The 15,340-nt window shown below is 40.4% G+C and overlaps 1 protein-coding gene across 1 annotated transcript; it reads right to left on the bottom strand.

Annotated features, from left to right (window-relative positions):
- LOC148204496 (protein ACTIVITY OF BC1 COMPLEX KINASE 7, chloroplastic-like) lies at positions 1–1,359 on the bottom strand. The gene is made up of 7 exons (XM_088110808.1): positions 1,345–1,359; positions 1,092–1,259; positions 822–992; positions 578–634; positions 410–493; positions 198–282; positions 1–11 (listed from the first exon to the last, which is right to left on the bottom strand). Exons 1-7 carry the CDS (start codon positions 1,357–1,359, stop codon positions 1–3), a joined length of 591 nt encoding a protein of 196 aa, XP_087966934.1.
- Positions 1,360–15,340: the final 13,981 nt, after the last annotated feature.

The following is a 15,340-nucleotide window of genomic DNA, read 5'->3' as shown; positions in this document are numbered from 1 at the left end:
TTACACTATGCCTGTCAGAAAAAGGAAAGAATCATTACTGAAACTTACTTTTAATTCATTTTAAAGAAGTTGGTTTTTTCACCAGAAAGGATGATGTTACCATATTATAATTTATATACTAATGTGAAACTAATAATAAACACTGGGACATGCTCAAATTTTTTGTAGGAGAATTTGCCAATTGGGAAGATGCACACCTTCGAGTGTTGAAAAAGCCCTGAGAACAAAGGCAAAGGTAGATGGAAAACGGAATGGCTGGTCTTGTGCTATTGCAAATAAATCCTGACACAGAAAGCATTGAATAATAAATTGTGGACTGAAGATTCTGCAGATAATTTGTAGTAACCAAGTGAAACAAACAGCAAAAATATTATGAATTCACTGATGCAATGTAACAGTGTTGACCAACCTCCCCGATTGCAGAAAGGGTCTGCTGCTGATCTGGTGCCTGGCTTTGCAAATGGTCAAGGAAAAACTGTACAGATCTCCTCACCTGGAAGGTAAATTTATCATCTAAGAAGCCAAGAGTGAAGACAAAAATGAGAATATTTGAACTGCAAATAGTTTGCATTCTTACTGAAGACAGATCCCCAGTAGGTTGGAGTGCTCCCAGCTCTATAAGGCGTTGCATAACCTGCATCATTGTTTCTGGTATATTATTATTTATGTTTTAAGAACTCTGAAGATGGATAGCAAAGTTCATCAGTTAAAAGTGTTGGAAATCTCAAATTCCTTGATAGCAACTTGTGATTTCTTATTAGTTAGAAGTAAAAGACAATGTTGTAAATTTAAATAATCCAAGGGTAGTACAAAATCAAGACCTTTTTGGCATCCTTTTCATACATAGCATAGAAAAGTTCAAGCAGTCTCTCTCGGGTGAAAGATTTGATCTCTCCCATCATGCCAAAGTCATAATAAATAATTGCTTCGTCCACATCAATCGCAAGATTTCCAGGGTGAGGATCCGCATGAAAGAAACCTGTTCTCAATATCTGTAAGACAAAAACAAAATGATAATCTAGTACCTCAATATCTGTAACCAAACCGAAAACCATATTAAACATAGCAGATGTTGCTATTAGATTGTGCACCTGAATCAGGTACGCCTCAGTAGCACGTGATGAGATTCGTATAAAAGTTTCTCTGTGAATTCTTTTTTGTTTCTTCTTTCCTCTTGGTTTAGCATCCTTTCTTTTAGGTGTTGGTCTGTATTCCTCCTTATCCTTGGTTGAAGGACCACCACAAACATCGTCAACAACCTGAAATTTAACAACACATTACAGATTACACAACTTTTGTCAATATATGAAAACATAACAAAACTTTCGATAACAAACAACTTACCAAACCTGTCTCCATACACCGTTTTACGAACTTGTCTCCAACACTTATATTCATCCAATGCAATATTCGTGGAAATTTATCAATAGGACCTTTTGGTGTGTCGCAACCGGAATCGCGACGGGACGACGATCCAAATAAGAAACGGGTTTTGAAAAGAGATTTGGAGTCGCCACCATAGTTTATTATGGAAAACTATGAAAAAACCTCAAAATGATAAAGCACGGTCCACGAAAACCATATTCTGGGTTCGGGAGTCGGTTACGTGTAGGGAAGGTGTTAGCACCCTACAACGCCTGCCCTAAGGCAGTACCTTTAACTAAATGCGCGAATATGATGTGGTTTTCAAAATGTTTAACTATCCCCTAAAATAAAATTATAAATAAACAAAATATATTTTTTTAGTTTTTTGGGCCCGACAAGGATTGACCTTGCTCCTACGTATTCTCATTCAAAATGAGAAATCAGGGTTACGTAGTTCTAGCTAAAAGATTGTTTGTTGTTTGGAAAAGCAGATGTTTTTAATTTTTGGAGATTTTATATTTTTAATATTTTCGAGAAAAAGAAGGTAACGAGTACTAGGCCGACGCGAACGGTCGCACGAGTACTTATTCCTTTAAAATGATATTTAAATACTTTTAATTATTTTTGAAAAGAGAGATAACGATATTAAGCACTAGGACGATGCGAACGATCACACGAGCACTCATACTGTTATCTGCTTATTTAGGAAGACTTGAGAGCAATGAGTGCTAGGCTGATGCGGACGATCGCACGAGCACTCATACCCTCGTTTAATATTACGTAAATAAGAGAGAAAAGTATTGAACACTAGGACGATGCGAACGATCACACGAGTGTTCAACCTTTAAACGTATTTTTGAAATTTTATTTAAGAAAAGAAGAAAAAGGTTTTTAGCACATCCCCAAATCCATAACTTTCATACCCCTCCACAGCCCTCAATCTTGCCTCTAGGCTCTCCAGTTTATCTTTCGCCCCATCAACATTACTAATTACCCCCTGAAACGAGGTATGTGGTGCAGCCCCTGTAGAAAATCCCTCTCCGGTAATCACAGGTGGCACCGGAGTTACTCGTATTCCATCAGACATGCTTGCATGCATTCCTTCATTTATCATGGGTGCAGACATTACAACAGGTCCCTGAATACTGATTGGCGGTATGTTGACAGTGGTAGGGAAAGAGAATGAAGCCTGCTCCCCTTCTGTGTATTCTCCCACAGGTGGGGTGTAACCTGGAGGTAATCCATACATTGGGAACGGAACAGATTGGCTCCCAGAACTGAACACCGGAGGGTAATAATGAGCACTTCCCTCAACTTGCGCAGGCGTCGCCCCTCCCGTAGTCTTTAGGGCTTCGAGAGCCGCCAAAATCTGGGTCATCTGATCCTTCAACTGGTTGACATCGGCCTTAATAGATTCGTGTGACTGCTCCCAATTCTCCATGACCTTCGAGTTAGCTCTGGTCCTGTACGGATGTCGTGGAAAATTTGCCGTTGTTTTCTCACTTGTACTGCTGATTATTATTATTTTTTTTATTAAATTAAATTAGATAAGGATGAAAAATGCAAAACAAAAGAAAACATGATGCATGCTAGTGATAAGTGGAAATCACAGGATAACGATGACAATACTGATGGAAAATTAACACAAGCCGATACCAACAAACATCCCTTATCTTTCATTTAAAGGAAATTTGATCCATTACATAGTCTAAGGAACAAAACACAATTATGATGTACATCAATCCCGCGCCCGGGCAATGAAAGATTTCATCTCTCCCACCAACCATTTACAATGATTAATAAACAATTCTATTTCCGCTGGTGAGTTACAAAAATGAGTGCTTGCTTCAGTATTCGACACCATCCTGGGGATGTCTTCAATTGCCCCGTTTCCCAAAGCAGCCAAAAAAGATTTTCCCAAGTTTATTAGCCCGGTCAAATTTCCAACATGGGTCCTTAGACTATACTTCTTTCTTAAATCGGAAGAGTCGGTGTGCCGTGTAGCATCGGATCTTGTGTTAACATCCATCTCGTATGAAGTCAAGTAAGTACCTGTGATTTCCCTTAAAATTACCATGTTACTAAATGATGTATGAATATGATGCATGATAATAAAACAACATGACGAAACAAAGCACATGCATGGTATGAAATGTAATATCAAAAAAAACGAACAGCATGAGGGTTACAGAAGTACATATTTCTCCCATCGTGCCCTAACAAAGGTTCACTGCTTTGATTTCAAGGTCAAGTATATGCAATCTCACCAGGATGGTTCCCTGAACCTAAAGGTCAAAGGTTACTAGAGCTATGGCCCCCTTCATAGCATTTCCACAACAGTCGAGTAATCAACTAGGTGTGAAGACACAAATGAAGAGAACAGACTCTAGCTGGAGTTCTCACGATAGCCAAACAGGAAGTACATCCCAGAGTGACACCGCTACACAACTCCTCTAATTCTAAGCTACGCTCAGACCCGGGTATAGGGCCCCACTCATGATATGCCAAAAGTGTGTGTGTGAAGGGAGGAAATTATGCACACCCAAACCCTCACCTGCAAAACAACCAGAAAAATTCCCAGGCAGATATAAACATATTGTCTACCCTAGGGTTCAATATTCCACAGTTATTGCAGTTATTCTAAATATCAAGCATAGATAGAGAAAAGGGAAAGAAAAACACATAGCAAAACCACACCAAATTCGCGCATCTAATTAAATGGCTCGACTCTCTAGACGTCCCCAGTGGAGTCGCCATCTGTCGCAACCGGAATCGCGACGGGACGACGATCCAAATAAGAAACGGGTTTTGAAAAGAGATTTGGAGTCGCCACCATAGTTTATTATGGAAAACTATGAAAAAACCTCAAAATGATAAAGCACGGTCCACGAAAACCATATTCTGGGTTCGGGAGTCGGTTACGTGTAGGGAAGGTGTTAGCACCCTACAACGCCTGCCCTAAGGCAGTACCTTTAACTAAATGCGCGAATATGATGTGGTTTTCAAAATGTTTAACTATCCCCTAAAATAAAATTATAAATAAACAAAATATATTTTTTTAGTTTTTTGGGCCCGACAAGGATTGACCTTGCTCCTACGTATTCTCATTCAAAATGAGAAATCAGGGTTACGTAGTTCTAGCTAAAAGATTGTTTGTTGTTTGGAAAAGCAGATGTTTTTAATTTTTGGAGATTTTATATTTTTAATATTTTCGAGAAAAAGAAGGTAACGAGTACTAGGCCGACGCGAACGGTCGCACGAGTACTCATTCCTTTAAAATGATATTTAAATACTTTTAATTATTTTTGAAAAGAGAGATAACGATATTAAGCACTAGGACGATGCGAACGATCACACGAGCACTCATACTGTTATCTGCTTATTTAGGAAGACTTGAGAGCAATGAGTGCTAGGCTGATGCGGACGATCGCACGAGCACTCATACCCTCGTTTAATATTACGTAAATAAGAGAGAAAAGTATTGAACACTAGGACGATGCGAACGATCACACGAGTGTTCAACCTTTAAACGTATTTTTGAAATTTTATTTAAGAAAAGAAGAAAAAGGTTTTTAGCACAAGGACGACGCGAGCGGTCACACATGTGCTTAAACCTTTAAAACATATTTTTGTAAATTTATTTAAGGAAGAAGAAGAGGTTTTTAGCACAAGGACGACGCGAGCGGTCACACGTGTGCTTAAACCTTTAAAACGTATTTTTGAAATTTTATTTAAGAAAAGAAGAAGAGGCTTTTAGCACAAGGACGACGCGAGCGGTCACACGTGTGCTTAAACCTTTAAAACGTATTTTTGAAATTTTATTTAAGAAAAGAAGAAGAGGTTTTTAGCACAAGGACGACGCGAGCGGTCACACGTGTGCTTAAACCTTTAAAACGTATTTTTGAAATTTTATTTAAGAAAAGAAGAAAAGGCTTTCAGCACAAGGACGACGCGAGCGGTCACACGTGTGCTTAAACCTTTAAAACGTATTTTTGAAATTTTATTTAAGAAAAGAAGAAGGGGTTTTTAGCACAAGGACGACGCGAGCGGTCACACGTGTGCTTAAACCTTTAAAACGTATTTTTGAAATTTTATTTAAGAAAAGAAGAAGAGGTTTTTAGCACAAGGACGACGCGAGCGGTCACACGTGTGCTTAAACCTTTAAAACTTTTCTTGTAAATTTATTTATTTAAAATATTGTATTATTACATATATATTTAAGGCTAAATAGATGTTTAAAATAAATAGAACAAAATAAGAGAAAAAGATAAATAAATAAATAGAAATAAAAAATAAAATAAATAAACAAAAGAAATGAAAATGGCTGAACGGACGTTAAGAATAACGAGCGTTCGAACGTTCGTTGGGGAACATAATGGATATTTAGAAATGTAACTGAATGACGAGCGTTCGTCGAAATAAAGCGAACGTTCGTTGGGGAATATAAAGGACGAACGTTGGTAACTTAGGCTAAATGACGAACGCTCGTTGATAGAGGATGAACGAACGTTGTGAATGTAGGCTGAATAACGAGCGTTCGTTGGGTGATACGACGAACGTACGTTGAGTACAGGAAGGTAGATGACGAGCGTTCAATGGATGATGTGACGAACGGATGCTGAGAAGAGGAGGCTAGTCTACGAGCGCTCGCTGGGGATGAGCGTTCGTTGGGTAGATGAGGTGAGTGGAGGCCAAATGACGAGCGCTCGTTTGGGACGAGCGTTCGTTAGGAAAATGAGGTTGGATGGCGCATACTCGTTATGGACGAGCGTTCGTTGGGATGATGAGGCGGGATGACGAACGACGAGCGCTCGTTTGGACGAGCGTTCGTTGGGAAGATGAGGCTGGATGATGAACGACGAGTGCTCGTTTGGACGAGCGTTCGTTGGGAAGATGAGGCTGGATGATGAACGCTCGTTATTAACGAGCGTTCGTTGGGAGGATATGGGCTGGATGGCGAACGCTCGTTATGGACGAGCGTTCGTTGGGAAAATGAGGTTGGATGACGAACGCTCGTTATGGACGAGCGTTCGTTGGGAAGATGTGGAAAGAGGAGCCCGAATGACGAGCGCTCGTTTTGGACGAGCGTTCGTTGGGAAGATGTGGCTGGATGGCGAACGCTCGTTATGGACGAGCGTTCGTTGGGAAAATGAGGTTGGATGACGAACGCATCGTTAAAAGCCAAAGGTTCCTGGACGTACGCTCAATTTTGGGCCTGGCCCAATTGAATGGTTTCTAACCTAGAATTTCCTAGGGGTTCTACCTTCCCGCTCTCATTCACTCATCCACTCAGATCCAACACCCTCCCGTAAGCTGCCTCTCTTATCTCACACACTTTCCAGAGACCCAAGTTTCTTTCTCTCTGGAAAACCCTAAATCTGGGAGGCACGCTGCCGCCACCTCGGCTGGAACCAGCCGCCGCCACCTCTGCCAAGACCACGACTTGGCCTCTCCGGTGACAACCTGAACTCCTCGCTTCGAAAACGCCAACCCAGGGACGGGTTTACCTCCCCGCGCCGCATCTCCGTCTATCTCTTCGGCCACCTCCCTCACAGCTCAGGCCGCCGGAACTCAACATCGTAGCGCCATTAACAGCGGCCAAGCTCTGCTTCCCCACCTCCTTCGCATATGCACTACTATGCCTTCGAACCAGCCACCGCGCCACCACCTTCTATTAGTCTCGACGTCGCCAGTGACACCACACTCCACCGGAGCTACCGCCGGTTGCGGCGTTCAACTCTCTCTTTCCCTTCTCGTGAATGACGAAAACGCACTCCCTGGGATGACTCTTCGCAGTGCTCTGTGTGAGATCTCTACTAACTCTAGGAAGATCATACGTAAAAATGGGTTGGCGAGATGATGATGGGAGCCTAGTGGAGGCTCGGAAGTGAGTGAGTTGGAGCTTTTTGGCTATGTGAGACCAGTGTGGTGGTTGTTTCTTCTTCTTGCAGAGGAAAGGAATTATAGGTTGTGTATGAATTTCTGCTTAATGGTTCAATCTTGTTGTTGGTTGGGGGGTGAACAGAGGCATTAAAGAATGTTGAAATTGGGAGAACTCGTGATGCTCAAGTATTTTGAAACGGATTGACACCAAAGGGATTTTCAGAGCTCCAATGTGCAGGGGTTCTTAGAGAAAGGTGATGAAAATTTTCAGTGAGAATGTAGAATAGAGAAAGGGGAAGACTCCTACCACGATACATATTCAAGCAAGGTGACTTCAAGCATAAAAAATGAAGCATAATGCAGCAAACTTACATGATTACATCCACACGAGTGAGTGCTTACCTCTTGTAGCTCTGCTTGCCTTTTCTGCTTCGTCTCCGATGATCTCTCACCTTTGTAGCTGGCGTTCTTCGTTCTCTGCCGGTGCAGAAAAAATGGTCCAAAATTCCTCAGCGATGGATGATCCAAGATAATCAACCGAGCTCTCAAAACCTCCTTTTTCTCCTTCTGATCCCAACCAAAATCCTCCTCCTAAAATCTTGGAAAATATTCCTTGTAACCACCTTGTCCCCCCCTTCCAGACACGTCCCTCGCATCCCCTTTTCCACGTTTTTTTATCTTTTTCTATTTCCCCTTTTTTTTAATTTTTATTTTATTTTTTAATTGTTTTCAATTTTAATTTTATTTTTCAATTTTTTAATTATTTTGATTAATTAACTCTATTAAAACAAATTGAAGATAAGAAAAATAGAAATTGAATTAAAAACAAAAAATCTAAATACATAAAAATAGAATAAAACAAAAAGGTAAAATAATAAAAAGGAAAATAATAAATAACCAATAAAAATAGAATTTTTTTACAACCCGGACAAAATTGAGTGTTGACATGGTGGAACAAAGAGCTCAAAAAACCATACCTAAGACAAATAAATCATCTTAACTTGTAAGAAACTTAATTCAAAAAACAATTTAAGTAATTACATCAAATACTATTAATTACCTGCAGCATGTAAACACAACCATCGACGTAAACGTTTGAAATACCTTTGCCTTTCTTCAAGCCTTCTGAAGCTTTGCACAAACTACGTAACAGAAAACGATAAACTACACTACCCCAACAATAACTACCCAAACCACTTAAGTTGTCAACAAGATTAAACATTACGGGAAACACTTTCCCGCTACGTTTTGGAAATAAAATCTCACTTATCCCTACCAGGAGGTAAAGGCTACAAAAATGAGAACAAGGTATCTTTTTCTTGTGTTTTCGCATTAGAATTTTGTATATCGAATTCAATTCCATTGTTCCTTTGCCTATGTATTTCACACATTCAGTATTGCCCAGCTCTTCCTTTAAGTTAATATTTGCACCATCTGTACTCAATCCCAACCCTAAATAAATATCATTTTCATTTATATTCAAAACTTTATTCCCAACTAAAAAACCACTACTACAGTCGTCCCACTTACCCAATAACTCACTCAATATATTTCTACCTACTTTAACATTGACATTGACATCTAAAAACCACGCAAATGGAGTCCTCGCAATCAATGACCGATGCTCGTCTGTCAAGCGTTCGTTCAAAGTACATATATACTTTTGTCGAAAAAGAGTGACGAACACTCAACTGCATAAACCAAAATAAAATCATCAAAACAACGAAAGCCAATAACCCAATAACCCAAGAACCACAACACAAGGATACCAACCCCAAACCTTAACCAAAACCAAATAAGCATGCTACGAGATGCCCAAACCGAATAACCAAGCTACGACATGGAATGAAAAACCACTTACCTTCGTCGTCGGACAATGGTCACCGGAACTTCCCATTCCGCACGATAACAGGAGACGAAACTGGACGGAGACAACACCACGTACACAGAACAAAGTGAAGCGACACAAAACGCGACCTTCGACCTTTCAAGAGAACGGTCCTTCGTTTCCAATGGAACAGAGAAAGGCTATTTTCGGATTTTCACTAAATATAAGGGTTACGGACTTCCGTTTCGTAGGTTTTAAAAAAATATTTTTTTAAAACAAACCAATCAAACAACGACACGTGGCGTTGTCAAAACAGTGTTAAAAATACGTTGTTGGAATATCGCGGTCCTTAAAGAAAACCAAACTTCCCGCACTGCTCTGACACATCTCCTAAGACATCTTCCTTATTCTGGGATTTTGTTTTTTTTTTGGTTTTTTCTTTTTTCTTTGTTTTTCTTAGACAACTTTCCAGGAATTCGGAGACACATCTCCTGATTCCAGATTTTTATTTATTTATTTATTTATTTATTTTCTATTTTTATTTTTTGTTATTTTTATTATTATATTTTTTATTAAAACAAAATAAAGTGAAACAATATAAAAATGAACGCCCCACTATTTGGACGAACGACTCACCACACTACTACCGAACGCATTTTGCTGATCAAACCATAAAAGGTCGAACGCTCAAAATCGAACGTTGGACGAAAATAAGCATCGTACGAACACTGAAGAGAAACATCATGGAGACCAAGCGTTCAAATGAGAATAACATCACCAAGACCGAACGTTCAAATGAAGACCGAACGTTCATTAAAACACTATGACCGAACGTTCCAACACATCAAGACCGAACGTTCAAACACATCACCACCGAACGTTCCAACACATCAAGACCGAACGTTCAAACACATCACGGCCGAACGTTCAACAATAAACACAAGACCGAACGTTCAAACACATCACGATCGAACGTTCCAACACATCAAGACCGAACGTTCAACCACATCACTACCGAACGTTAAAACAAACAAGACAGAACGTTCAATAATAAGCACTTCAACACCGAACGTTCAGTAAACATGAGAGGCTGAACAGTCGAATGTTTGAACTGAAAATTGCCGAACGTCAATGACACCAAATGGCCGAACGATTGAGGACGAGCGGTTTACTCTCTGCATGACCGAACGTCATAAGGTATGAATGGCCGAACGGTCGAGTGGTGGCTTGTGGATGACCGAACGGTTGAGGCTGAGAATTGCCGAACGTCCTAAAGGTATGAATGGACGAACGGTCGAATAAAGCAAACGACGAACGGTCGTGAATTGCACAGGACGAACGGTCGCTCAGGGCAAAGGACGAACGGTCGCGCAGGTCCAAGGACGAACGGTGTAGGACGAACGCTCTCTGTTTTTTTATTTATTTTCTATTTTTTTTTATTTGTTTTTATTATTATTTTTTTTTAATTTTTATTTTACACTCATGATGAAAATAAAATAAATCTATTAGTCCATCCGGACGAAATTGGGTGTTGACAGCTGCCCCTCTTTACTTAGATATTATTGGATAATATGAAAATTTGAGATTTTTGTATTATCGGAGTAAAAGCTAAGTAAAGAAAGAAACGCAAATTTCGTCCGGATTTCAAAATGAACAAGGAACAACCGGGAATTAAACCAATGGACAAGGCTGAGAGAATTGAAGTGTAACAACCTCGTGGAGGGTGTACCAACCCTGTGGATGAAGTGGATGAGGTGTAATAACCTCGTGGACGGTGTACCAACCCTATGGATAAAGGATATGAGGTTTACTAACCCTATGGATGAATGATATGAGGTGTACTAACCTTGTGGGGAGTGTACAAACCCTGTGGATGAATCATGTGAGGCGTACTAACCTCGTGGAGGGTGTACAAACCCTGTGGATGAATGATGTGAGGCGTACTAACCTCGTGGAGGGTGTACAAACCCTGTGGATGAATGATGAGGTGTACTAACCTCGTGGAGGGTGTACAAACCCTGTGGATGAAGGATGAGGTGTACTAACCTCGTGGAGGGTGTATAAACCCTGTGGATGAATGATGTGAGGTGTACTAACCTCGAGGAGGGTGTGCCAACCCTACGGATGAACGATGTGAGGTATACTAACCTCTTGGAGGGTGTACAAACCCTGTGGATGAATGATGTGAGGCGTACTAACCTCGTGGAGGGTGTACAAACCCTGTGGATGAATGAGGTGTACTAACCTCGAGGAGGGTGTGCCAACCCTATGGATGAACGATGTGAGGTATACTAACCTCTTGAAGGGTGTACAAACCCTGTGGATGAATGATGTGAGGTGTACTAACCTGTGGAGGGTGTACAAACCCTGTGGATGAAATGATATGAGGTGTACTAACCTCGTGGAGGGTGTACAAACCCTGTGGATGAATGATGTGAGGTGTACTAACCTCGTGGAGGGTGTACAAACCCTATGGATGAATGATGTGAAGATTAATAGGCTCGACGAGTGCCTTGAGGTGTGCTATCGTAGAAGAAACTCTTGGATTCAGATCTTTTTTGAAAAAACATTGGTAAATACTGAGCAAAACATTAGAGAGATTTAGATATAAAGGTCTGCTAACCTTTTTCACCACTTCATTTTCCCCTTACGGATTTTTTGAACAATTTTCTTCGCTTTCTATGAAATGATGTTATGTTATCATGGTGCATGAATGCATATGATCCATTGGTTTCGTTCCCTTCTTTTGCTCTCGCTTTCTCTTTCTTACACTTTTTTTTTTTTAAAAAAAATTGTGCTTGGAATCCGTTGTCAATGTTGACGTCAAACGCGATGTACGTTCGAAATAATGTCAAGAAGCAGTGGGCTCTTTGATGAAAGGAAGAAAGCATAACTAAGGGTTCAAATTCCCTCTAGCACTAGCTTGAACCTAAAAAGGTGCGGGAGATGAGTATGAAAGGTAGATGGTTGAATGATTACCTGTGGGTAACGTTAGCATTTGAATTTTTCTTACTTTGGGAGGTGTTGTTAGTATCTACACATGCATGGCTCGCAAGGGCTGCCCCAACTTTGTTGCGTATAGTAAACTTGATTTGGAGAGGTGGAAAGGTTCGGGTAGGAAGGATTGCCCCAATTTGGCGATTCTTGATTGACGGGGAGACTTCACATTTTTTGTCATTTCTCTCTTTTTTGTTTCGATGTTTTTATTTTCTTTCCCTTTTTTTTCTTTTGAGTGATTGTGTCATTCACCACATCATTTCGTTTCAGGGTTAAATTCGTGAGAAAGATTAGGACAAACAAGTCTTCAATTAGCGTGGACTTTTATTGGCTTGTACCATGGCTAAAGGTCAAAGGGTTTTGAAAGAAATGGATAATGAAGGCTCAAATAAGTGTTTGACGGTTAAATTGTTTCAACAAGAATCATTTGCAAGGTGTCGAGTCAACTATCCCTAGAGATTTGAAACTTCGGGCATCCTTTTATTTTCATTGCTGTTTTTTTCTTTCTTTTCTTCCCATTTTGGGTTGCTTGCTTTCGTTATCTTTATTGTGTACTTCTTTGAGACTTTATATATATTTTTATTTCTTTTTCCTTCTTCTCTTTTTTTCAGAAATCCCCTCCTTGATTTTGGATGCCCTTGATGTACCCTTTAGGTTGACATCGATGTGCTAATGATTCTTGTCGAGGGTGATGGAAACAATTATAATTTATGGCTCAAAAGGGGTGCAATTGGATAAACTTCTTTTAACGTTTGGATAAAGAAAAAAAAATGGCCACACGTCACTCTGAATCTTTGCTTACCTTACTTTCTCGCGACTTTAGCCCTGGAATAAAACTCGGTAGTGGTTGACACATCGACTTCATTATCTTTCTTTCTCTTTTTCCCTTTTTCTTTATTTATTTATTTTTTTATCTCCCAATCAACAGATCGTTGGGGATGTGTACCATGATGAACACTGCCCCAGTATTGTATTCATGACAATCCGTTGTTTTAATGGGAAGCGAAAAGGCTGAGGGTTCAAGTAGTATGAATGCAGATGCTCTAGCTGGAAAAGAACGATGGTTACCCCCGAAACGTTGCATCAGGAGGAAACCCAACTTTGGTATTTTCAAAACTTATTTTGCTTTTGCTTTTCGAAAACACTATGCCCTTGACAACCTCATTGACAACGAATTCAACATGTGTCTTTTCTTTTGCTTTTTTTTTTTATTTTTTTTTACGACACCCACCAGGACCGAGCTAAGCCAACTGAATACCCGTGATGCTTTTATTTGACATTCGTTCAATTATTTTCGTTTTCATTCCTCTTTATTTACCTAAACAGCTTAGCGCGACATGCAATAATTTCAGAGAGTATGAACAAAAATTAATATGCGGTATTTATTGAATGAAATAACGCAGATTACAACAATTTAAAAGGCGATGTCAATATTCGCTAACGGCAACCCCTATCACGGAATCATCATGCATAAAACTTTTTGACCGCATCAGAATTAACCGGTAACAGTAATTCTTCCCCATCCATCCTTGTGAGAATTAGTGTCCCACCAGAGAATGCTTTCTTTACCACAAACGGTCCTTCATAGTTTGGGGTCCATTTGCCTCTATGATCCTTTTGGATGGGCAAAATCCTCTTCAACACCATTTCGCCTTCATGAAACTCTCTTGGGTGCACCCTTTTGTCAAACGCCTTTTTCATTCTCCTTTGATACAGCTGTCCATGACACATTGCTGTTAACCTTTTTTCTTTGATAAGGTTGAGTTGATCGAATCGGGTTTGAACCCACTCAACTTCCTCTAACTTAGTTTCCATTAACACGCGTAAGGAGGGAATTTCGACCTCAAATGGCAGTACCGCTTCCATCCCATACACTAGCGAGAACGGCGTAGCCCCAATTGATGTTCGTACTGATGTGCGGTATCCGTGCAAAGCGAAAGGAAGCATTTCGTGCCAATCCTTGTAAGTGACCACCATCTTCTGCACAATCTTCTTGATGTTCTTGTTAGCAGCCTCTACTGCCCCATTCATCTTTGGACGATAAGGAGAGGAATTATGGTGGTGAATTTTGAAATCCTCACATAACTCCGCCATCATCTGATTGTTCAGGTTGGTAGCGTTATCAGTGATGATCTTGTTAGGTAGCCCATACCTACAGATCAACTCCTTCTTTATGAATCTAACCACAACCTTTCTAGTCACGTTGGCATACGAAGCAGCCTCCACCCACTTGGTGAAATAATCGATTGCGACTAGTATGAAGCGATGTCCATTCGACGCTTTTGGTTCTATAGCTCCGATGACATCTATTCCCCACATCGAAAATGGCCATGGTGTAGACAACACGTTCAGAGCATTGGGTGGCACATTGATATTATCTGCATATATCTAACATTTCTCACACTTTCTCACGTGTATGCAACAATCGTTTTCCATGGTCAACCAGAAGTAACCAGCTCTTAAGATCTTCCTACCCATCGAATGTCCATTCATGTGTGTACCGAATGTACCTTCGTGCACTTCTTTCAATATCAACTCGGCTTCCTTTGCATCCACACATCTGAGGAGAACCATGTCATGGTTTCTCTTGTATAAAACATCCCCACTTAAGATGAAACTGCCGGCCAACCTTCTTAGTGCTCTTTTATCGTTTTCAGACGCATCCTCAGGGTATTCTCGGGTTTTAAGATACCGCTTGATATCAAAGTACCAAGGTTTACCGTCTAACTCCTCCTCGATGAAGTGGCAATATGCTGGCTCTGCATGGCTTTTCATTTCGATTCTTGGTAATTCTGCATCTTGATCAACCTCAAACATTGATGACAAGGTAGCCAGTGAGTCTGCTAATTGATTATCTTCTCGCGGTATATGGTTAAATGTGATGGAATCGAAATACTCCATTAATACCGAACGCTTAAGATCAGTAGTACACCAAGACCGAACACTCAAGATCAAACACTATTAAACCGGACACCATTAGGACGAACATTTTGAATATTGATCGATCAAATACAGTACTATGTCGAACACCTACAGTACTGGACGGTACCCAAATCAAGGTTTCACATACACTAACGACTGTCACAACCGTTCGTCAATGATGCAGTCTGAAAAGTCAATGTGATTGTGACTGTGACCTCGGTTTCACATAGACCGAACGACCTCGTTTGTTTGCAGAATCGAGGCAGTAGTTGACCGAACGACCTCGGTTGTGCGCTGTGACTGTGACTAAAGAGACCGAACGGCCTCTCAGACACTAATGTTCGG

Source organism: Vigna umbellata, chromosome 1 (genome assembly GCF_029865625.1).
Source record: "Vigna umbellata cultivar VRB3 chromosome 1, Vumbellata_1.0, whole genome shotgun sequence".
In the NCBI taxonomy this organism is placed as follows: domain Eukaryota; kingdom Viridiplantae; phylum Streptophyta; class Magnoliopsida; order Fabales; family Fabaceae; genus Vigna; species Vigna umbellata.
The sequence above is the reverse complement of the archived record's forward strand: the minus strand, read 5'-3'. Positions and strand labels throughout refer to the sequence as shown.